Below are 24866 nucleotides of genomic sequence, written 5' to 3' on the forward strand. Positions count from 1 at the left end.
TTTATAACTGCAATAAAAATGTACATTCTGCAATAAATCATAGTTATGTATAGATAATTTTCTATTCATTAGTAAACTTTTAATCTGAAATTATATACATGATATTTGGTTTAATGTCATTTAAATGTGATGCATAAATGTTTAGCATCATCATCAAGTTCAATTTTCATTCTATTATAATCTGGATAAAAGTAATTTTCTTTCATCACATTTTATGTCCATATTTAATATCAGATGTAATAAGAGACAAATTATAAAAATAATAGAATGCAATAGAAAAAAACATAGGGAAGAATTACAAAGGTAAAGGCTATATTAAAACAGAAATACTCCAGGGGTCCTCAAACTACGGCCCGCGGGCCACATGCAAGTACAAATATTGTATTTGTTCCCGTTTTGTTTTTTTACTTCAAAATAAGATATTTGCAGTGTGCATAGGAATTTGTTCATAGGTTTTTTTTTAAACTATAGTCCAGCCCTCCAATGGTCTGAGGGACAGTGAACTGGCCCCCTGTTTAAAAAGTTTGAGGACCCCTGTACTAGACAGTGTAGATGGATTCACTTTCAATCCTATCTCAGCAAAATATGGGTGTAATTTCAAGTACAGAATACTACCAGTGATGAAAATAACCACTGCTATTATTTCTCATCAATGTTTAATAAAACTGATTTATGCTTCACACAGGGAGCTGAGTCTGTAGCTTGTAGTCATAATGGCCAAAAGTCAAATGAGAAAAACACCACACAAGTAAATAGCTGAAATACATGTCCCCTTGGAAGGAAATACCAGTCTCAAATTGTAATACCCATAATAGCCTTCAGAAGTGACTTAGATATATATGAGAATCTGGCAAGCTATAGTCTACTCTACTCTAATTGTTTCACTTTCTTGAAAGGCCCAATTAATTTATAATTGCGAGAAAAAATTTGTAAAAATTCACATCCAAAAGCTACATTTAACTTCAGTGATGCTGATGACCTGTAGTTTATCTACCTAATATTTCCATATAAGGAAATCTTTACTTTTTATAAAGAGAACTGATAAGGTAAATACTTTTTATGTCCTACCTCTAATAAAAAATTCACTAGACTGTTTGGCTCAGTGGAGAGAGCGTCAGCCTGCAGACCAAAGGGTCCTGGGTTTGATTCCAGTCAAGGGAACGTACCTGATTTGCAGGCTCCTCCCCAGCCCAGGCCCTGGTCAGGGCTCCTGCAGGAGGCAGCCAATCAATGTCTCTCACGTCGATGTTTCTCTCTGTCTTTCCCTCTCTTTCCCACTCTCCCTAATAATCAATGGAAAAATATCCTCCAGCAAGGAATAACAATAACAAAAATTCATCATTATGTACTTTCAATATCACCTTAAATAAGAATTGTTGGTTTATTTGTGGTATTTAGAAAGCAAACTTAAATTCAGTTCTCAAAGGGAAAGAGAAAGTAAATTCAAATACAGAGGAAAAACGAATGCATGTAGCTATAAATTACGTATAGTAAACACATGTATCATCATGGGATTTTTGTTGTTATTGTTACTCCTCAACTGAGGATATTTTTTCCCATTGATTTTTTACAGGAAGTGGAAGGGAGGGGAGAAACAGAGAGAGAGAGAGAAACACCAGTGTGACAGAGATACATCCAGTGGTTGCCTCCTGCAGGCACCCAGATTGGGCCCCGGATCAAACCTACAACCGATATACCTGTCCTTGACTAGCACTGAACACTAGCCCCTTCAGTCTGAGGGCTGATGCTCTAGTCTAGTCTAACCACTAAGCAACCTGCTGGATTAATCATGGGATTTTTCATTTAATTTACATAAGTGTGAACCTGACTATAATACACCAAATAACATTCTCTCCCACATCTCTCGCCTATTTGTCTACTATCTCATTTTGTATCAAAAGCATATTTATCATTTTTGCTGCTATCGCCTCTAATTCTTGGACAAATGTTCACCGCTCCATAAATTAACTTGTAAAACTGTATCGCCTCCCTCTCCCTTCCTCTCTCTCTAAAATCAATTTTTAAAAACCACATCCTCGGATGAAGATTAAAAAAACACAGGACTGCATTGCTTCCCAGGTAATTTTTAAAGTTGAGATGCTTACATACAGCTAACATGGAGAGTGTGCCGATTTTCTTGTGAAGGGCTAGATTGAAAGGCCCTGAGAGGCCCTCAGTTTGCAGGGTACATCACTCTTCTTTGCACTCATGTCTTTGTGAGACTTGGGGATGAGAGGAGAAGGCATGCCATCTGTTAGATTACTATGTTGGGGGACATGTCTCCTCCTCATCCTAATGAGACTCTATAATGGACCAGCTGTCCTGACAAGCCACAAGGAATGGCGGTTACTTGTGGCCAACTGACTTCATAGGCTAGAATTTGTAGCTGAGGACATTAGCTTTGACCTCAGTACACAGGCAGCAAGCCTTAATTCCAACTGTGGCCAGTGTGTAGCTTTGGGCAAATCAACTCTTCCTCTTCTCATTTCCCTCACTTACCAACTGGGGATAATGACACCTTATGGCTTTATTTTGAGGATGAAAAATACAATGGATGGAAAACCTTTTGCCTGGTGCCAGATACATAATGAGCAATCGAAAATGGCAGCAGTAGTTCTCATAAGTAATGATAGTAATTACAATGATAAAGACTGTCTATTGAACTGTCACCATAAGAACATAGTGTTTGTTATTTCTTAGCTTTATCTTTGATTATTGAATATAAAGAATAGGGAAAGAGCACACTACGTACAGTCCATGTTCCAACAAAAGCATGTATAATTATTTTCAGAATGTCCTGTTTACAGGTTGGTGTTGCTTATGTGCTTCCTTTATCTGATATAAATTGTTTCAATCAGGTTTAGTTTATTACAGATTTTTTAAATTGGGCCTTTGTCTTTGTTTTTTATGAGTCAGATTAGTAACAAAAAATTGTGCCTGATCTCTATTTAGTTACTAAATTACTTTTCAGGGTGAATTTCATCATTAAAAGACATTTATTGGTTGCTCTATCAAAATGGGACATGTTTTGTTTTACCTGACTATACAAAAATCGCGAGTTCAAATCACCATCTGAATAGTTTTGCACTCATGTCCTGTACCCAATTTCTTACCTTCCTTTAAAATATCATGACAAGCAAGTTGCTGGTTTAATGACCTTTGCTGTGATTTCCTTTCCTCATGTGATAGAATTGTTGATGCTCTTTTTTTTCTAACTAGTGTATCTCATCTGATTGGATAGCTGTCTTCTCCATCATCATCTTACCATGGGTGAGTGATACTAACCTTCTTCTATAAAATTAAGAATACAACTAAGCTTTGAAAGGTACTTTCTCAGTTTTTTTCTTAATTAAACACTGATCTGAAATGTAAAAAGGTTTGGGGAGATAGTAAATTAGCCGAGTCTGTGAATCATGAGAAATGAGTTTAGCGTCGCCTCTGCCTAGGGTTCTCTAGAACTCTGACTACTCGCTCTGATGCTGTTTGCTCATCTTTAAAACTGTCTAGTAAACCACATGACTTCATTATCTTTCCAAGCTCAAAATTCCTTTAATTTTATGTTCAGGGCTATTATAGAATTCTAAAATGTCTATTTTATACTTCAGATTGTATGTCCTACAGGTTGATAAGCATGTGGAAGGGAGGGGCTGAGAGTGGGGTAAGAATTCAGAAAATGAAAGTAGGATAAGTTGATATGATTTTTTTTGGTTTCTCTATAGTGTAATTTTTGGGGGGTGTTGTCTGTCCTCAAACCTTTTCACTGTGTGCTCACTACCCATCTCCCCACACATTCACTTCAATAATGGAATCTGAATGTCTGCTAAAGAGATTTTGCGATCTTCAAATATGTCCTTTTGATAATGTGCATTCCTCGGTGGGGTCTAGTACATGCAGAATGTGTGATGTCCTAAGTGCATAGGCTAAGATCTTAGAGGGATGTGTTAGAGCTGTAGAAGAGGTACCCTGAAAGAAAAACAGAAAGGTCTGTAAGTGGAAGAGAGATAGAGAAGCATCCAGCAATTCGGTCCCTACTGGACACATTTCCTTTCCTCCTTTCCTCCTTGGGCGAGGAAAGGAAATGAATCCTGGTGACCGGGCAGGAAGCAACAAGGCTGGGGCTTCTGTTCAGTGCCTTGGAAGGAGCACCTGTTGAAAGGCTGCTAAGGACAGGGAGTAGCTCAAATGCAGGAGAGGGGGCCCAAAGTCAAATGTATAGGGACATATATAATTAAATGTGTGAGGCTTAACGAGACTATAGGAAACTCAATGGCACGGGCCAAATATGAATATCATTCTAAAGATTCTAAAGCGATTCTAAAGAGGCAGATAAAACACAAGGGGGTAGTTTTGAGAGTGGCAAGAGAGACATAATTGATGCATGAAAACCAAACACCACCAAATACTGGCCCTCTAGAATTCTATACATTAATTAGAATGAAATGAAAATTGGGGTATTAGTTAATAGGGACATAATATGAGATTAAGAACACCTTGTCCCCACCCTTCTCTTCTCCACCCCCCCTCCTTGCTGTAAAATCTTGAACAATCTGAGTAGCAAACTATTGCAAACAAAACAGAATAATATCAGACACCAGGGTGTTAATCTGGAAGCATCTATGTCCTGCCCTCCGGTATTAAAGTTGTAATTTTTCCTCAAATAACATAAAGATGCTTTCTTTCATATTTTGCTACTGTGGACTAATTTCTAGCTCACTGTGTGTTTGCTCTGTGCTAGACACTATCATAAGTGCAGTTTCTCAGTTACTCCTCACATTAGCCCTAGAGTGGAGGTTTATAACTTACCTATTTCACAGATGAGGAAAATGAGGCATGAAGGAGTAATTACTTTCTCAAGGTCACCACACTAGTGACTACAGCTTCAATCGAAACCGTCCGAGCCACTATTTTGAGTTCTGAATTTTTCCTAAAGTAATTTTTGGCTTTGTAATACATTCTCATGGCAAGTGTACAAATACCTCCATTATATGATCCATGTAATGTATATAATCATACTTGTTTTTACTGCTAACCTTAAACGATAAAGACAGCAACATCATTATACTCCCTCCCCCTTTGTCTTCTCTTTTTTACACAATCATAATTTTTAATATTTACATATATCCCCTAAATCCTACAGTTGTATCAGTAGATAGATATTGGAGACTAGGCTCATGACCAGTCATTCCTGATTAGCTGAATGACTTCACGGTTTCATATAAAATAAAGTCTCTGAGTTCTTGACTCTCAAAATTAAGAAGAGTTCAATACATTACTTCCCTAAGGACTTTGTAAACATTGTGTCATTATATCCTAGAGCAGTGGTTCTCAACCTTGGCTGCATAGTAGAATCACCTGGGAATCTTTTTAAAATCCTGATTTCTGGGCCTCATCCTCCGGAAGTTCTGTTTCTTTGTTACTAATGATGAGGCCCATAAATCAGGATTTTCAAAAGATCCCCAGGTGATTCTAATGTGCAACCAAGGTTGAGAACCACTGTGCTAGAGTGTGATGTTTCAGGTCTCTCTGATGGTCTCCCATTAAAATGACGATCTATCTTTTTTTTTTTTTTCTGAATGCCTAGTAGATACTTTTTTTAGCTTTGAATTCCAGCATCTTTACTAAGATATCCCTCTGCACTGATTATTCTGTGTTCATTTATTGAGACAAGTTGTACCCTTTTAATCTGTATACTCAGGCCTTCTTTTTCTAGTTTTCTTTGTTAAGTTATATATCTTAAACATTTTTTTTTCAGTTTTAAATGCACCTAAAGGTACATTTTTATAGCTATGACCCTGATTAGTTTTTATTATTACTCACCCTGACATCAATTTTTATAGGACCTAATATTTGCCACCGTATCATGTAGAGGAGGAGTGAGGTGGTATTATGGGATAGAAATGAAGCTCTCTATTAAGTGAGTATGTGTGTATCAGTGTTTCTTCAATCCAAAAGTTCACAACATTGCATGCACATCAGAATCACTTAGAAAACTTTTTAAAGACATCTCTGTCTGGGATCCCTCTAAAATTTTAATTTATTGGGCCTGGGAATAGTGGTCCTAAAGTATAGCTCATCCTAAGGCATAGCCAGATTTGCAAACCTTAAGCTGGGTCTTTCCTTTGTCCTAGTCAACACAGATGAGCAGCATTGGGTCCCTCACCATGGAGTGTCTATCCCCTATTTCGCTACAAACTGCTGCAGAAACAAGGGTCTCTACTTTGTGATGCCCCATGGAGATCCAGAAAGCTCCTACAGTCAGCTAGACACTGATTTCCCCTGACTCCCATAGAGGGCTGTTCCGCTCCGCTGGGATCATTTGTTATTTTAGAATGTCAGCATTCTGCTGGCACTCTGAGATCCTCAGTAGCCAGAATCCTTCCAGGGATTTTTCTGTTAGTCATCTAGCCCTCTGACTGGCTTATGGTTACGGTTTTTTTCAGAGTCCTTAAATATGTAAGTTGGATTTCTGTTTCTCAGTCTCCTTGATGTTTGGGTCATCTTAGAGATGCAAAGGCGTCTTTACTCTGCAGTCTTAAAACAGGGGCTCTGTATAACTTTTTTCTACTTAATGACTCTGGCTCTTAATATATTTTAAAAATTGAGTTTTCAACATTAGTATTAAATTTCAATGAGACATAAAGCTACTTATGAATGAAATTATACAATTGAGTTGAAAGTCAATGTATTACATGATAATTTGATTAATAAGAAAAAGAAACGTGCTCCTTTTTAATTAATCACGAATATTTACACATAAAGTATCTGGACCAAATTTATGTGCACAATTAGGCACCTAATTATGGTTCAAAATAAACTGCATGCAGAAAGAGATGATCACATGTATCTAATAAAATAATTTCTTTTCTTCATTTTGGGGAAAACACTATGTTTTTTCCCATAAGAGCTTGGAAAATCTCCTAAAATACTACAGTCTGTGTATCTACGTAGACACAGAATAACAGGAAGTAGATTTCAGTTTCAATCTAAACTTTAGAGACTATTTTAAAATTTTTTGATGATAGTACAAAGTCAACATTTCATTATCTAGCCATTAGTCATACAATGATATTGAATTCAATCATCATTTGAGAAAAAGAAGCAAACAAATCAAATTAAGCTTGCATAGAAAGGGAAGTTATGAGGAATAGACAAAAAAACACAGACAAATTCAGAGAAAAGAACAACAAGAAAGCAACTTAATTCTCTAGTATTACTTCCTATGGTTACCAGCCAATTAAAAAAGGACATATACTTTGTTCAGTCCATTAGTAAATATTTGTAGAGGGCTTCCTATGAGCCAGGCATTGCCCTAGAGACCCTGGAGACATGAAGATGAGACAGCTTGCTTCCTGTTTTCAAGGAGCTTAAATCTTTGAAAGAGAAATGTGCAAATAAACAGAACTACAGCAAGAGTATTGCCTGGCAATCCCCTCCTAGAATTGGGCTGCTCAAGCCAATGTACTTTATAAGGAGACTTTCTCTCTTAAAGAGAGATTGTAGCCTGCATTAGTTGAAGCCAGTATAAGTTACAGTGGAGAAAGATGAACCAACCGAAATATAATGCAGCATTTTGAGTGTGGGCTGCATTTAAAATGGTCAGGGTGTGATTTGACTTTAAAGGATTGGGTGATTCTTGTGCCAAGGCAGCCTAAAGCCTGAATGCTAGCCACTCTCCATACAAGAGATGGGTACATTCAGTTAGCCCAGTGGTTCTCAACCTTCCTAATGCTGCGACCCTTTAATACAGTTCCTCATGTTGTGGTGACCCCCAACCATAAAATTATTTTCGTTGCTACTTCATAACTGTAATTTTGCTACTGTGATGAATCGTAATGTAAATATCTGGTATGCAGGATGTATTTTCATTGTTACAAATTGAACACAATTAAAGCATAGTGATTAATCACAAAACAATATGTAATTATATATGTGTTTCCCAATGGTCTTAGGCGACCCCTGTTAAAGGGTCGTTCGGCCCCCAAAGGGGTCGCGACCCACAGGTTGAGGACCACTGAGTTAGTCCCTAAAAGAAGGGGCTGCAGGCTCTGACAAGTGATGCATTTGAGTCATGTCCCAGCTGTTAGGACTCCTGAAGCTTGGTCCACACAGTTTGCCAAATCAATACATCTCATGTCTCATGACACACCTGTGATTGCCTGCTCATCCCTGACAGGCATTAATATCATCCATCAGAGGCCTCTGCACTTTTGAGACAGGAGGCATAAGATTAGTTCTAAAGCCAATAAGTTTAAGAGCATAAAGCAAATTGAAATGCTTCTGGTTTCTAACTTTTTGTGAAACAGGAAGCCGTATCATTGGCCAAAAGAGTTGTCTAACTACAATGCTGGAAATCCACCATGAGGAAATATTAAAATATAAGAATGAAAATTTAGGGTTGTTATTTACAAACTTCACTTAAAAAAACACAAAACACCAACTATTTGTGTTTTGCAGCCCAAGTTCAGCATTAGATTCTGCCCAAAGGCTTTATTTAGTCTTGTGGTTTAATTAATATATCAGAAAAGTACTCCGTAATCAATGCAAGACCTTCATGTGCTCTTTCTCACATTCCCATACGCATCCCAGAGTTCACTAAGCCATCCTCACCATTCAGGAGTTGCTCTGCCTGAAAGCCAGGGTTGTAATGGGATTTACCAGCCACTTTGTTTGATGTGTGAAGGTCAATTGGCTGGGTTTGTAGTAGTTGCTATCCAGAGTTGACAAGGACTGATCTCTCTTCCCTGACTGTGAATAAAATCCCCCATCGTCCAGCAGACCCACTGAGATGTGAAACCACATCAAAAGTCAGGAAATTCATTCGGCTTCCAAAAGAGCACAGCCACCACCCTGTTATACATTGAAGGTGTGTGTGTTTTTTTTCTTTCAGGCCCTGGGTAAAAGTGTCTAGAATTCCCATAAATGTACCTGGGCCTTGAAACTTAAAAAAAAAAAAAATGTTTTTATTTATTATTTTATGTTATTGTTTTATTTCATCACTAGAGGCCCAGTGCACAAAATTCGTGCTCAGGGCAGGGAGGTGGGGGGTCCCCTCAGCCCAGCCTGCACACCCTCTCCAATCCGGGACCCCTCAGAGGATGTCTGACTGCCAGGCCTAAACTGGCAGTCAGACATCCCTCTCACAATCCTGGACTGCTGGCTCCTAATCGCTCACCTGCCTGCTGGCCTGATTGCCCCTAACTGCCCCCCCTGCAGGCCTAGTCACCCCTCTCTGCCCCCCAACAGTCTAATCACCCCCAACTCCCCCCCCCCGCCAGCCTGTTCACACCCAACTGCACCACCCACCAGCCTGGTCACCCCTAACTGCCCCCCCCCCGCTGGCCTGGTTGCCCCCAACTGTCACCCCTGCCGGCCTGATCGCCCCTCATGCTCCCCTCCCCCCCACTGGCCTGGTTGCCCCACGCAGCCTGCTGTTCAGTCATTTGGTCATTCCTCACTAACCCCCCCTGCTGGTCTGGTCATAGGCAGCCATCTTTTGAGGGTGTGAGGGTTAATTTGCATAATACTTCTTTATTGTATAGGATTATTTTCAAATAATTCTGATAATAATCCTGTTATGGACTACATGTTCATGCCTCCCCACCAAACTACATGTTGAAGCCCTAAGCCCCGATGTGATTGTATGAGGAGGTGAGGCCTTTTGGAGGTGATTTTGTTTAGATGAGGTCATAAGGGTTTGCTTCTCATGATGGGATTAGTACCCTTATAAGAAGAGGCTGGAGAGCTCTCTCTCCCCTGCTCCCACCCCATCCATGTAAGAACACAACAAAAAGCCATCAGCAAGCTAGGGAGAGGAGGATGCCTCACCAGGACCCTACCATGCTGGTACCCTGATCTCAGACTTCCAGTGTCCAGACTGGAAAGAAATAAATTTATGTTGTTTACACCACCCCATCTATGGTATTTTGTTTTGGCGGCCTGAGCTTACTAAGACACATTCTCAAAGCATAAAATAATTGTTTAGAGTTCCATGGATTTTTTTTCTTCAAAAAGCAATACGTGCAATTTGCATGGAATTGTAATAAATGCAATGATATCAACTAAATGGCAGCTAACGAGTTCTTTAATTACTGTGTGTAAATGATACATTTCAGGACTTAATAGGACAAGCCACAAATAAATCTATACATTTAAGCACATTATATTCATATACAAGTATTTGTCATATATCCTTTATATGGTTGATGCATATTCATTAAGTATTTGATTAGCTGTCTTGTGTTCTGGGATTCCTTTTCAGCTCTCACACACTCATGGATGCCTATTATTCCAGTTATTTAAGACTTACCTTGACCACTTGAGTTTAGTTAAAATGTGAAATAAAACCACATCTTGTTTATTTTTGAGGCAATAACCCCTAAACCTTGCTCAACAAAGAAATACTCTTAAATGCTACAATTAATAATCAAACTAGTCTAAAATGAGAGTTATTTAAATCTCTACGGACATCACTAACTATACATAAACACAGACTGTATGTTATAGATTAAAAGTAGAATATAATTCAGTCATATAATTAAAACTTGCAGTTGTGTTTCTTACTAGTAAATACTATAGCCAGTCTTAATATGAAATATCAATTATATAACTATTATCTCTGTTTCATAACATTATAAAATAGAAACTGAAAAATGTGTTTTACCAGTAAGACAGACCTATCTCATTAAAGCCACTGTAGCCCAGCTCTTGCCTGCTAAGTCCCAGATCTTCAAGGTCCATGCATTTAAATCCTGGTGGGCACTGGTAGCCTTCTTCTAGCTCTGGTGAGCAGTGTGTATCTGGAATAGCTAAACTATTCCAGGTCACATTTCTGTGAATAACACATGAAAGAGTTAGACAATCATCAATGGTAAATGATCCTTAAAATGAATAATGTAATCACTCTTCATTAATAACCACTGTATATGAACACAGATTTAAGATTCATAAATGGCATTCATCACATTAATGGCATATTAAACATTCTCAAATGATACCTGATTTATCCCCACAATAGGTCTTTATAAGAATATTATTACCATTATTTTTTTGTCTTTAAAATTCAAGATCCAAATAAGCAAAGGAAGGACTTTTTCTATAGATTTTCATGAAATATTAGCTTATCTGGGAATTCCCTGTTAATCTTTACCCTACTGTGGGCATAAACTGTACTTCTCTACTTCTAAGCAATATTAGATAACAGACATTTTCCATATGGTACAGATACTACAAGTCTCATATATGGCACTTGTCCTTCTGCTGTGTTGGCAGATGTGCAGTTTGGAAAGGAAACCAGACAAATAAGATGAGGTTGAAGGAACTAAAAGTATCATTTGGAAAGAGAGAGATAATGCAGTGATTTAGTGATAGCTCCAGAAATATTAAGGTTTTTTTAAGGTGAAGGTTGATAATAACCATTTTTCATCTTTCTGGAGGACAAGCCGGAGATTCAGCTGATGTAGAAGGATTTCTTGGCTTTCTTGGTGGTGGGTACAGGTAATCACAGGAATAATGATTGTGGAATTGCATTCTGAGCTGACCTTAAAAATGGGTCCTAAATGGCTGCTCTCTGAGGCAATTCACATGGACTATGTTCAGGCCACGGCTTAGGCTAGATGATTTCATAAGCCTTCTAAGCTCCTGATTTTATTCTAAGCCATTTCCACTAGAAACATCAATGTTTCTAGGCATTTCCTAAATAGAGACCAACTTTATGATTGTCTCAGTTCTCTCACTTTATGGCCAAATTGAGGCAGACTTGTTGGGTCTTATTTCTGTTGTTTAATATCTCCTTATATTCAATTGGCTGCTGTAATAGGCTTTCCCTAGAGTCTGACACATAACTTTGTGTAATCCCTTAGCTGCTTGAGGCCACCACACATACACATATTCAGTGTCTCACTCATACACACACACACAACATGATGCCTGGTGATACCTTCCCCAGTTCTATTTCAGTCATAAATAAAGCTCTCAAAGCCTCGCCCACCTCTGGGATACTCCTATGCTCATTCCTTCAGGTTCTGTTAGCAGCAAGAGAAGGAGGTATGCCTACACATCCCTGGGAATAGGTGTTGAAATAACTGTCCCCTCTAGTCACATTTTAAGCTGCTCCTTTGGACTCCACATGCAAGCCCCAAGGGAAATGCTCTAATTGTGGAAATTAGAACTTTGTTTTGTCAGAAAGATATGACTTCAGGAAGACACGTCACTTATTTCTCCTCATTTCACACTTCTATACCTAGGCCAAATGATCTATTTTCACAGAGGTCGAATCTGACTCTCTGTTTCTGGTGTGGTACCCACACCTCACACAGGAGAACAAAGTGGTAAGGAGACAGGGCTTCAGAGTTTCAGAGTAAGGCTTTCTGGATTTGATCCCAAGCTCTGCCATTAACTGGTTGTGTGAACTGATTAAAGGTCTAGGTGTTTCTAAGCTCAGTTTCCTCATGGGTAAAATAGGGAGAGTAATCATAATTAGCAGGGAAGCTGTGTGAGGATTAAGAAAAATTACACTCAGTAATGCACTCAGCATAGCTCTTAGCATGTTGCAAGTGCTCAGTAAATGCTTACCCTCTATAATAGATACTGAAATAGATATTGAAGAGGAACAAAAATCACCACGCAAATGATAATTTAAAATCCTTGGAAATCATGAGTTTACCAAAGGAAGAATAGTTCCCTGAATCATAGGAGCCGATGAGAAAGAGCTTGAAATGGGAATGAGAAGTCACAGCCCAAGAGGTAGGAGGAAAGTCTAGAATGTGTTTGTCATCAAATCCAAAAGGTTCAAGTGTTTCAAGAAGGAGGTTGTGGTCAACATGCTTAAAGACTTTACAGAGGTCAAAACCGTCACCATAGAAAAAAATCTTATCCTATATAATAAAAGCCTAATATGCTAAGTGCCCAGTCGTCCAATTGGCCGTTCAACCAATCAAAGCATAATATGCTAATGATATGCTAAGGTCAACTGCTCGCTATGACGTGCACTAACCACGAGGGGGCAGACACTCTGACTATTAGGTTAGCTTGCTGTTGGAGTCTGGCTGATCTGGACTGAGTGAGACAAGGTGGATATGCCCTAGAGCCTTCCCGTGGTCCCTCCCTGGCTGGTCAACCTCCTGCATCCCTCCCCAGCCCCAATCATGCACCGGTGGTGTCCCTCGGCCTGGCCTGTACCTTTTCGCAATCTGGGACCCCTCAGGGGATGTTGGAGAGCAGGTTTCAGCCCGACCCCGCAGGCCAGCCCGAGGAACCCCACTGGTACACAAATTCATGCACTGGGCCTCTAGTTATAAATAACTATTCATCATTATAACAATAAAATGTAGCATGAATCCTGGCATATAAAAACACAACAATAGATACTTGTCAAAAGTATAGAAGGAATTTTGGCATGTAATACTGAAAGCATTATGTTCACAGAATTATAAAGCTGAAAAAAACTTTACAGATCACCCAATACTTTATACTTGAGGGAGGTGAGGTGAAGTTCAGAGAGAAAAAATTTTAGTAGCCCATCAAAATTAATAATTTTTTCATTGCCAGTACTTCAAACAATAGCCACAAGGTCTGAAGAGACACTGCATACATGAAAAAAAAAATTTTTTAAATCATCTTTCAGATATTTGGATAGGAAATTGGACTCTGGAGTCATGTGACTTCACCTATCTGTGCCTTGGTTTCTTTTTCTATGAGATGGCAGGAAAATATCTACCTTATAAAGCTGAGGTGAAAATGTAGATTTATATCTGTAAAGTACTTAAAATAAGTACTTGGTAGACAATAAATTCTAGGTGTTACTTATTGTAATTGATAGTTTGATATTGGTAAACTGCATAGATTAAGACCACAGTTCTGGTGTGTACTAGTATTGCCTCAGTTTCCACAACTGCACCTACTTTATAGGGGAGAGAATTTTTTTAATCATCACCTTAGGACATGCTTTCATCAATTTTCAGAGAGAGGGGAAAGGAGAGATAGAGCTGATGAGAGATAGAGATAGAGATAGAGATAGAGATTATATAAATATATGTGTGTATATATATATACATATATATACTAGAGGCCTGGTGCACAAAAATTTGTGCACTCAGGGGGTCCCTAAGCCCGGCCTATGCCCTCTTGCAGACTGGGACCCCTCGGAGGATGTCCACCTGCTGGCTTAGGTCCGCTCCCTGGGGGATCAGGCCCAAGCTGGCAGTCAGACAGCCCTCTGGCAGTCCGGCAGCCCTCAGGGGATGTCTACTTGCCAGCAGGGAGCAGGCCTAAGCTGCAGTCGGACATCCTTACTGCTGCTGAGGAGGCAGGAGAGGCTCCCGCCACCACCACTGTGCTGGCAGCCGTCAGCCCGGGTTGTGGCTGAGCAGAGCTCCCACACACTGACCACCAGGGGGAAGCTCCTGCATTGAGCATCTGCCCCCTGGTGGTTGGTGTGTGTCATAGTGACCAGTCATTCCCAGTTGTTCTGCTATTAGGGTCAGTTTGCATATTACCCTTTTATTATATAGGACAGAGGCCTGGTGCATGGGTGAGGGCCGGCCGATTTGCCTTGAAGTATGTCCTGGATCAGGGTGGGGGTCCCGCTGGGGTGCCTGGCCAGCCTGGGTGAGGGGCTGAGGGCTGTTTGCAGGCTGGTCAAGCACCCCCCCACCCAGTGGGGACCCTCACCCCATGGAGGTTTGGCCAGCCTGGGTGAGGGGCTGATGGCTGTTTTCAGGCTGACCAAGCCCCCCGGCGATGGAAGCTCCCAGCCTCTCCTTTTTTCTTTTTTTTTATTCTGGGATTTATTTACCTTCTATAATTGAAACTTTGTAGCCTTCAGAGGAGCTCAGAGCTGGCCAGGGTGGGCGGGAGGGAAGCCTCCTGCTTGTTCCAGCTCCGTGGCCACGGCCGGCTGAAAGCAGGTATCTGGGGTTTATTTACCTTCTATGATTGAAACTTTGTTGCTTTGAGTGGAACTCAGAGCCCGACACGGCAAGCGGGAATCCTGGCTTCCTCCATCATTGAGGCAACCAAGCCTCCTGCTTGCTCCAGCTCCGTGGCTGCCGGCCGGCATCTTGGTTGGGTTAATTTGCATATAGTCGCTCTGACTGGCTGCTGGGCATGGCTTAAGGCGCAGCGAAGGTATGGTCAATTTGCATGTTTGTCTTTTATTAGTGTAGATAGTGAGAGAGAAGTTTTATATATAGAGAGAGGTCATATATATATATATATATATATATATAGAGAGAGAGAGAGAGAGAGAGAGAGAGAGAGAGAAAGATAGAGGAACATTGATGTTTTGCACCCAGACTGGGGATCCAACCTATAACCTTTTGGTGCATGGGATGATGCTCAACTAACTGAGCCACATTGGCCAGGGCTGTAACGGTGTTTTAGTGACTTACTGTAATGAGCTTATGCATAACTCAGAATATTGCTGAGAATAAGTTACTCACTCAATAATTGTTAACTATCATGATTATAATTTCATTAATTTATAAATATTAGAGTTTTTTTTTCCTTTTTTACTTCATTTTTCCTTCATATTAATACCACTTCTCATTTTAAGCACAGCCCTCTCCAGCACAGATATTATTTTGAAATCTTTGGGTTCCAGAGGCAGCAGATGTGAAACACATTATTTTTGCCAAAATCAAGCTATTAGCAAATTCTTCTTAGAGACACATTTATTAGATGATTAATTGCCCTGGAACACATGTATTTAAAACCACATAATAACCCTTTTTAAAAATAGAAAACATAGAAAGTTTCAGAATAAATATTACTTAGTTACATTTCTCAGTTAACAAGAAATCTTCCAGGTTTTATTTTTATTCATTGATTATTAATTATTCCCTTGTTCGTTTTCCCTCAGATATTCATGATAGAACAAGAAGCTCTCTGGAATTAGCGGGGTAGAATTCTGGCTCTAACCAGCCAAATCCTAATATAGACAATGATTTTCCCAGTCATAATAAATAACCATTCTTACTTCCGTGGGTTTCAAGAGCTGCATTTCTTACTCATAGTCAGATTTCTTGAAAAAACTATCTACTTGTAATCTCCCTAACTTAATTTTCAGCCCATTTTCATGACCTCCATCCCACTGGAATTGCTCTTGTTTATTTCCACATGCTACATCCAATCAGAACATTTTTAGTTTGTATCTTCTGTGGCCTCTCTATAGTGTTCCGCATAGTTGTTTTGGTAGTAAGTCAAATAACGACCCCCTAAAGATGTCCATGTCCTAATCTCCTGTGAATATTTTAAATTACTCAGCAAAAGGGGATTAAGGTTACAAATGTGAGCAAGGCTAAAAATCTTGAGGTTGGGTGATTTCTGTGGATTTTCTAGGTGTGTCCAACCTGATCACGAGTCCTTAAAAATCAAAAACCTTTTCTAGTTGTGGTTAGAGAGACATGTGGCTATGGAAGGAAGGCTCAGAGAGCTGCAGATAGGCTGGCTTTAAAGACGCCAGTTTTGTCCATATTTCTCAGATCATTCTCCTTTCCTATCTCCTCCTCCTACAATGGACCTTTAAATACTGAGTTTTCCCTGACCTTGGCCCTTGGCCTTCCTCTCTTTTCCATGATGTTCTCTCCCTAAGCAATCAGATCCACTTCCATAGTTTCAATTCTCTCTTGTCCCAGGTGCCAGTGTAGTCTCAGAGCTGCATGTCCAACTGCCTATTAGGTCACTCCACGTGGCCCCAGCACAAGTACTAATACTCTAACCCCATAGTGAACTCTGACTCTTTCATGAGTACTTCCTCTCATTGAGTTGCACCATAGCACCATGATCCAGGGTTGAGCAAGTTTGAAATACTAGAATCACCTCTAGTACCTACTTCTCCACCAACCCTCATAATTAATCATTATGTTCCTCTAAATATCTCCCAAAATAAATTTTGAGTTAATTCAACTCTCTCTATCTCCACCTCTCACCTCTCTAGCCATCCTGCATCCGCTCAGCTTTTCCAGTCCATTTGCCACAAAGCATATAGAGCAGCAGTTCTCAACCTGTGGGTCGCAACCCCTTTGGCGGTCAAATGACCCTTTCACAGGGGTCACCTAAGACCATCCTGCATATCAGATATTTACATTATGATTCATAACAGTAGCAACATTACCGTTATGAAGTAGCAATGAAAATAATTTTATGGTTGGGTCACAACATGAGGAACTGTATTTAAAGGGCCAGAAGGTTGAGAACCACTGATATAGAGAGACTTTTCACCATCACTATCTTACATTAACTCTGTCAGTGGTAAATCTTTAATATGATTTACAAGACACTGAGGATATGACTCCTCCCCTTCCCCCAATTATCCTAGAGCCCAACCATATTGGCCTTCTCCCAGCTCTTGGTGTGCTCCTTCTATTTCAAGGCCTTTTCCTCTGCTAGGAAATCTCTCCTCTCTTAACCTGGTTAATCCATGTTTGAACCTTCAGGCCCAGCCTGAACACCACTTTTTCAGCCTGAATGTCACCCCAAATCTCTACCATTGGGTTCGGGTTTCCTGCTGTAACTTCTCAGAGCACCCACACTTTTCATTTCTGGCACCTGGCACATGTGTCATTCATGTTTGTGTGCTCACTTATTCATTGGATGTAGCCTCCAATTCTATAAAGTCCCTGACACATAGTTAGTGATGGTTAAATTTATATGTGAACTTAATTAGACTGTGGTGCCCAGCTGTTTGGGCAAACACCAGTCTGGAGGCTGCTGTGAAGGTATGTTTGAGATGTGATTACTACTTAAACCAGTAGGCTGTGAGTAAAGCAGATTACCCTTCATAATGTGGGTACTTTGGGAAATTGAAGGCATCAAGGGGAAAAAGACTGAAGTCATCCAAAGAGGAAGGAATTCTGCCTCTGGACTCAGGACTGCAACTCCTGATGCATTTCCAGCTTGCTAGCCTGTTCTGAAGAGTTTGATCTTGCTCGCTCCACAGTCTCATGAGCCAATTCCTTAAAATAAATCTCTTTCATGCTACATATACACCCTATTGATTCTGTTTCTCTGAAGGACCCTGACTAATACATAGCAAATAGTTAATAACTATTTTCTGAGCAAATAAATAAATGTCCTTCTCTTCATCAATATTTAAATCTATGGTGAATCAATCAATCATCAATCAATTAATTAATTTACAAAGTAACCACAAGAGAAACTCTTAAACAATTGGATCCTGGTATTTTTACACATTTTTTTTCTTGTTATAACTAAAAATAGGCATACTTTTTCAATTTTTTAAAATAATTTCTGGCTTTAGTAGTTCCCATGTTTAAAAACAAGTACTGGAACCCCTCAGAGCAGTTAATTGTTTTTCAAAAGGCTTTCATTATCTGTCTGGCATATATGTGTGTGTATATATATATATATATAAAATTCTTAACCAATTATCTATCTACAAATAACATATGTAGAAGTTTGATAGCAAAGAAAATATACTCTCAGCTTGTTGCCGAAACTGTTTAATAACAGTTCCAAACAAATTCTCAGTACTTCAGAGTTTTATGATTATAAGTTATTATTTCTGATAGCACAGAGCATTGACTAATATATTGGGACACAAGGAGTATCATCTCACTTCAGTGATTAACCAGCTTAATCACCTCAGGCAATTCACTTCAACCATTTGAGCAGCCTTTTAAAAAACAATTTCCTGAATGACCTCATAACACATTCATATAAAAGAAAAGGTAAATGATTAGAGTGAAACTATGTTCCCCATTGTGTTCTGTCCTCATCTGTCCATAAGACTCACCAATGACAAATGCTCAAGAGGTTATGTTCAAATTTTTCTTTATCCCTGATATCTTTCTCTACTGATATCAAACTGCTGTCACTGCTTAATGCAATGAGTTTATTGTTGACCTCATGAGTGAATAATTACTGTCACTCATGAGCACACTGAGTCCTCCATTCAAAGGGTTTTAAGGGTGGAGATTTTAGGGGAGGTCCCAGGGGAAGATCTTAATAGCTTTCCCGGAGTGTCCATTCAGGGTCGTAGTCTCCACTGATTGCTTGGCCAGCACCATGGCATGGGGTCATTATTCCATGCAGCTGGTTCTGATGTCAGCTTTGGCTGGTTGCTTATCTGGGGCTGGAGCTGAAATACAACTGAGGCCTAGATGTTATCTCTAGGGAGGAAAGGTCAGGGGGTCCACACCTCATGACCTGTGATATGCTATGGGAGGAAAAGTCACCCTGGGGGCAAGGTCCCACCCTACAATTGATTTTCCATGGCGAGGCACCTGGGGATTTTCATCCTGGTGACCTTCTATACCCAGCTCATAGTCCTTGCTCTACTTACGTCTGTCTACCTATCACAATAACTACACTTATTACCATTCAGCCCTTTTCAAAAAATTTTTTTTTCATTTTCTTAGTGGGATAACTTTGTTTCATTTGTCTTGTCATTCACTCAAAATAATTATTTTTGACAAGTCTATTCTATGCCACACAGCATGCTAGGAATAGAGATGACTAAGGTATTTCCAACTCACAGACTTTATTGCCTAATGTGAGAAAGAGCATAGAAAAGTAATGTCCATAATAGAGCATGAGGAATGCTTTAAAATAGATCTCTATGATCATGGTGTTACAAAAGCAGAACGTAGAAACATTACATATGTTACTGGTGGTGAATGGTGAGTCATACTGGGAAAACCTTCCTGTATGGATGATACTTGGAGTAACTATTAAAGAATTAGCAGACACTAGACAACAGCCTTCTGGAAAGTGGAAATGTCAAAGCCTGTTTGCACAGGACACAGAGAAAGAAAAGGCAGGAAGAGAAAAAGAAAAACAATTTTACTCTTTCATTGGTGGGTGTAGCTATTCACAGCTTCTTCTCCAGGTTTGTAAATAAACAGCTATTACCATAAAATAATAATTTTTTAACTACATACCCAGAGATTTGGATATTGGGGAAAAGAAAAGGGCATACACACAATCTTCACACCTGGGAGAATAGTGAATATGGCCTTTGATACCTCTGGTTATAGCTTGTCTCACTATTAGTGGTGGCATGGATTGTGCCTCTCATTGCACATGCTGGCAGTGACCTTGCTCTGGCTGTTATCCACCTTTCAGGCTTACTCCAAGAATCAGCTGGCTTTGTTTTGGACTCCTCTTTCAGGACTAATTAAAAACTCTTAGGATTTGGCCTGGCTAATTCTAAAGCTGGGTGCTTTTAGAAACTAATCCCACCCTGGAATTTGCAGAGATGAAACTATTGATTTTTGAAAACTTTTAATTACTCTGGACTTTTAGAGGGACTAGAAGATAAGATAAATAGTCTGAGGCAGAAAATAATATTGACATCACACCTCTTTTTATAAACAAGTAAATCTGGCCCATTTTCTAAGAAATTAAAAAATAAATTTCTCCTTACTGTTAAATAGAGAATATTTTAATATGATTTTTTCCCCTCATCTTTTCCTGAATGGTTAGATTGTCAAAGCCATAAAGAATTGCCCTGGCCAGATTGGCTCAGTGGATAGAGTGTCAGCCTGCGGACTGAAGGGTCCCAGGTTCGATTCCGGCCGAGGGCACATGCCTGGGTTGCAGGCTCAATCCCCAGTAGGGGGTGTGCAGAAGGCAGCCGATCAATTATTCTCTCATCATTGATGTTTCTATCTCTCTTTCCTTCTCCCTTCCTCTCTGAAATCAATAAATATTAAAAAAAAAAGAACTGAATTCATCATGAACCAAAATTTGAATGACAATATGCTATTTTATTTTTTAAAAAAATTTTACATAGTCATTTCACTTTGTTATATCTGTATAGTTTTTTAAATTATATATTTTCCCCAAGTTTACTTTATTAACTATATCACTCACTACTTTGCCAACATGGATAAAGGACAACCCACATGACAGGAGCCAGGAGACTGGCATCTGAGGCAGGATGAGACAAAGAATATGTTTAAAAATATTATTTTAGAAAAGTAAACTATCGGGACACAGAGGAAACACTGATCAGCTCCAAACTGAAAAATGTGAAGCCTGTTTTGAGGTTGTATACAAATCGACTACCCTTGACATTTCAAATCTAGGCCAAGAGCTTCTCAAGCAATAACTCTTCTCTTTTTGCTTTGGGAACTAGACGATCCAGTGCTAGGAGTTATCCATAAGGAATGAGTTGGCATGATGGAAAATAGCCATCAGAATATGAGGCCAAGCAAATACGACTTTACTTGGTGATTTCACCAATTAATTAACGTGTGGCTAGGAGCTATTTCCTCCTTCCCCTCATGAGGATCAGCATACCCAATGTATAAGATCACTTTATGAATTAGCAACTATGAATCTAAAGTGCCTCATACATAGTAAGAGCTCAAAATACATTTGTGTTTTCCAGAGGTGGTTTGGTTGAGTGTATGGCTGAAGAGCAGCAATTTTTCCCACCTCAACAGGCTCCCATCCTTCTGGGATGGTCAAATGAAGCCACGGACTCCACAATGGTAAGAACATGTAGCTACATTAAAAGTGAAGGCCAATCATATACCTTACAAAGTGATGCCCCCGTATTTCTAGTACCCACCTGGCACCATACATAGGTATTACAAAATTACTGATATTTCCATGCTGTACTTTACATCACCAGGACTATTTTGTAACTATCAATTTGTACTTCTTAATTCCTTCACCTTTGTTTTATCCACTCACCCCATTCCCCTCTCTCAACCATCAGTCGGTTTTCTGTATCTATGAGTCTGTTTCAATTTTGTTTATGCTATGCACCTGAAAGTAATATAATATTGGATGTAAACCATAGTTGAAAAATAAAATAAGATAAATAAAAGGCTAAAAAAATAAGTGAAGGCCAGGGAAGAATTGAGAGAGCTCCAAATCTCCTATCCCCAGAAGTCTTTAACCATGAAGTGCACTTACCCAATCCAATCACTAGACCTAAAAATATGTGAGTCACTGAATGAATATCATTGAGATGATTGCTCTGCAGTTCCCAGAACACATGGACAACCTGCTTCTTTGCGAGAATAATAAGAGACTCTAATTACCTTTGGTGATTCTTAAGACATTCCCAGGTAAATGGACTTAAGGGAAGAGGAAGCTCAAGCAGCTGGCTGAAAGCTTAGCATTTCTTTGAAAACTTATGATTTATCTTTTTTTTAAAAAAAAATCTTTATTGTTGAGAGTATTATACATGTCTCTCCCTTTTCCACTCATTGCCTCCTTCCACCTGCCTCCTGCCCCACCCCAGGCCTTCACCACACTATTGTCTGTGTCCATAGGTAATGTACATATGCATATAAGACCTTTGGTTAATCTATTCCAACGCCCTCTGCCTCACCCTTCTTCCCTCCGAGATTCATCAGTCTGTTCCATGTTTCCATGCTCAAGATTTATCTTTTAAAAAGCCATGCAAATTTTGTGTTCTATGCCAAAACATACCTTTGAGAATTTTAGCGTAAAACTAAGGTTTTAAATCACGGCTTACTAACCAGGTCAGGTTCTGACTGACTCAGCCCCATAAATACGAATCCACAGATGGAGCTTGGTGTCCGCATGTTTACCAAGTGCCCCAGGTGGTTTTCTCTATCAGAGAGATCTTATCCTAGAAATGAATTCCAAAGATGTGGTAGTAGTGCTGCTAGAGTCACTGAATGTCATTGTGGCTTTGATGAAAGGGAGTTGGAGGGGGGCAGGGAGCTGGCTGGTCCTATTGAACCTGAGATATCAAAACAATGTTACATATGATTTCTACAGGGACAATTACAGTAAACACTACTGGGAGGGGCTGAATTGGCAGGGCTCCTCATTTCACATTCACATAGTACATTCAGAAGTTCCAATACATCATTTCAGAATTCAGTCCTAAAATAAGCAACCTGGACAACTTACTCATATGGCCCATTTAGAACTTCTTTCCTAAGCATGGGCTCCTTGTAACTGAACATTTTATTCAAATACTTTGGATACACATGTTGAAGATCATTTTGACCAAATTACAATTGAATGTTTACAAGCCTAGAAATTGGTGTCATAGAGAACTGGACTTAAATTCTGCTTCTACCTCTGTTTCAGCATGAACATCTAATTTAACCTTATTGAGCTTCAATTACCTTGGCTGTAAGATATGAATGTAAAAAGAGAACATGACTTACTAGGCTTTTATGAGTATTAAATAAGAAAATAACCTATATCAATTGTTCAATAAAGTTTATTTAACACTAATAAGAAATAAGAAACTTATGATCTTACTAGTAGCCCTGTGCATGAATTCATGCACCAGTAGCTTGCTGCCACCCTCCTGTAGCTCCCACCATCCCTCCTTCCCACTGCCCCCCTCATAGCTTGCTGCCCTACCCCTCCTGTAGCTCTCTGCTGCCCGCTTGTGGCTCGCTGCCCCACTATCCTGCTGATCAATGATCTGGGTGTTACACGGTCAGTCGTTACGTAGTGACCATTTGCATATTACATCTTTATTAGATAGGATTATATTTTTCTTTTGGGGGTAAGTAAATATAAGATCAAAAAAAGTGTTATATTGTACTTGATCAAAAAAATCACTTTTAGAACCTTTTTCAAGCTATAGGGTTTTCTTTTATTATACTGAAGACTAGGAAATGTTTTACTATTTTGGTGGAAATCAAACTGGTATTAATTTTTATGTGGGAATTGGGATTATTCTGAAATATTTTCTTATGCTTGTTATTATTTTTTAATTATCACACTGAAAGTCTGATTTCATTGGTGATTCAGGTGGTCTAATACTTGAGATGGATATACACAATGATTTTTAAAAAGACATATGGAGTAACACAATATGTTACATATCACTATTTCATAGATTCAGATGAGACTGAATCCCCTAGAATATCACATCTACATAGGGATAGAAGAATTAAAAATAGAAAAAGTGGAACACAGAATATTAAATTTTAATTAATGGACATGATCAAGAAAGAATTTCGTAGGATACATAAAATTGTAAGTGCCTCAAATTCATGCAAAGGTCATGAAATCTTGATTTATATTTAAACTTCCTTTAAAAGGTGAAGAGCAAAAATGTAATATGCATATTAATTTTCTCTATGACACACATTATAAAAAGTTTATGTATGTGCATGTTGATTGTATGTGCATCAGATTATTGCAGAAATTGCTCAACTGGCTGAATAAACATGGACTTGGAAATTAGATATGAGTTCAAATCCTGGCTCTCTCACTTATCTCATGGACACATATTATTTAACCACTTTGGGACTGTGTCCTCATATGAAAAATGGAGGGAATAATTCTTTTCAGACTGTTCCAAAAATCATTTATATAAGCAAAATAAGCTAAGATATAATAGATTCTCTACAAAAGTTTCTACTAATTAGAAATCTACATGCACCATCAGAGTATTTTCACTTCTTAAATATTTTAAAGAAAATGTTTCCAATATGCATTTATCAAAACTTGTTCTTATGTTTCCCACTTGGCAGATACCTCTGCATGAATCCTGGAAGTTAAATGTAGCAATCTCACTCTTCACCTTTCAAAGGAAGTTTAAATATAAATCAAGATTTCATAGACCTTTGCATGAATTTGAGGCACTTACGATTTTATGCACCCTACAAAATTCTTTCTTGACAATGTTCATTAATTAAAATTTAGCATTCAATGTTCCACTGTTTCTATTTTTAATTCTTCTGACCTTTCCATTAGAAAACCCCTCATTATTTTGTAAACATAATTTATAAGACAATAATTTATTTTCAAGTTATCCCTAAAGAGTAAACTTAAGTTTTATTTGGACCAGAAATAGAAAACTCCCCAAAAACAACATTATATTGTCTCTAGTCCAAGTCTTAGTGATTTTGTAAAATAACAGCAAGCCCTATGAGCTGCACCTGGGCAGGGTG

General features: G+C 38.9%; 1 protein-coding gene across 4 annotated transcripts in view; it reads right to left on the reverse strand.

Moving 5' to 3' along the window:
- NALCN (sodium leak channel, non-selective) overlaps positions 1-24866 on the reverse strand; it is a 308079-nt gene that overhangs the window by 233084 nt on the left and 50129 nt on the right. For all 4 annotated transcript variants that reach the window (XM_059685056.1, XM_059685057.1, XM_059685053.1 and 1 more), the window contains exon 7: positions 10674-10828. In XM_059685056.1, the coding sequence (XP_059541039.1) occupies positions 10674-10828 (155 nt within the window). The remainder of the gene's footprint in view (positions 1-10673; positions 10829-24866) is intronic.

The sequence above is a fragment of the Myotis daubentonii genome, chromosome 2, assembly GCF_963259705.1.
Source record: "Myotis daubentonii chromosome 2, mMyoDau2.1, whole genome shotgun sequence".
Taxonomy (NCBI): Eukaryota; Metazoa; Chordata; class Mammalia; order Chiroptera; family Vespertilionidae; genus Myotis; species Myotis daubentonii.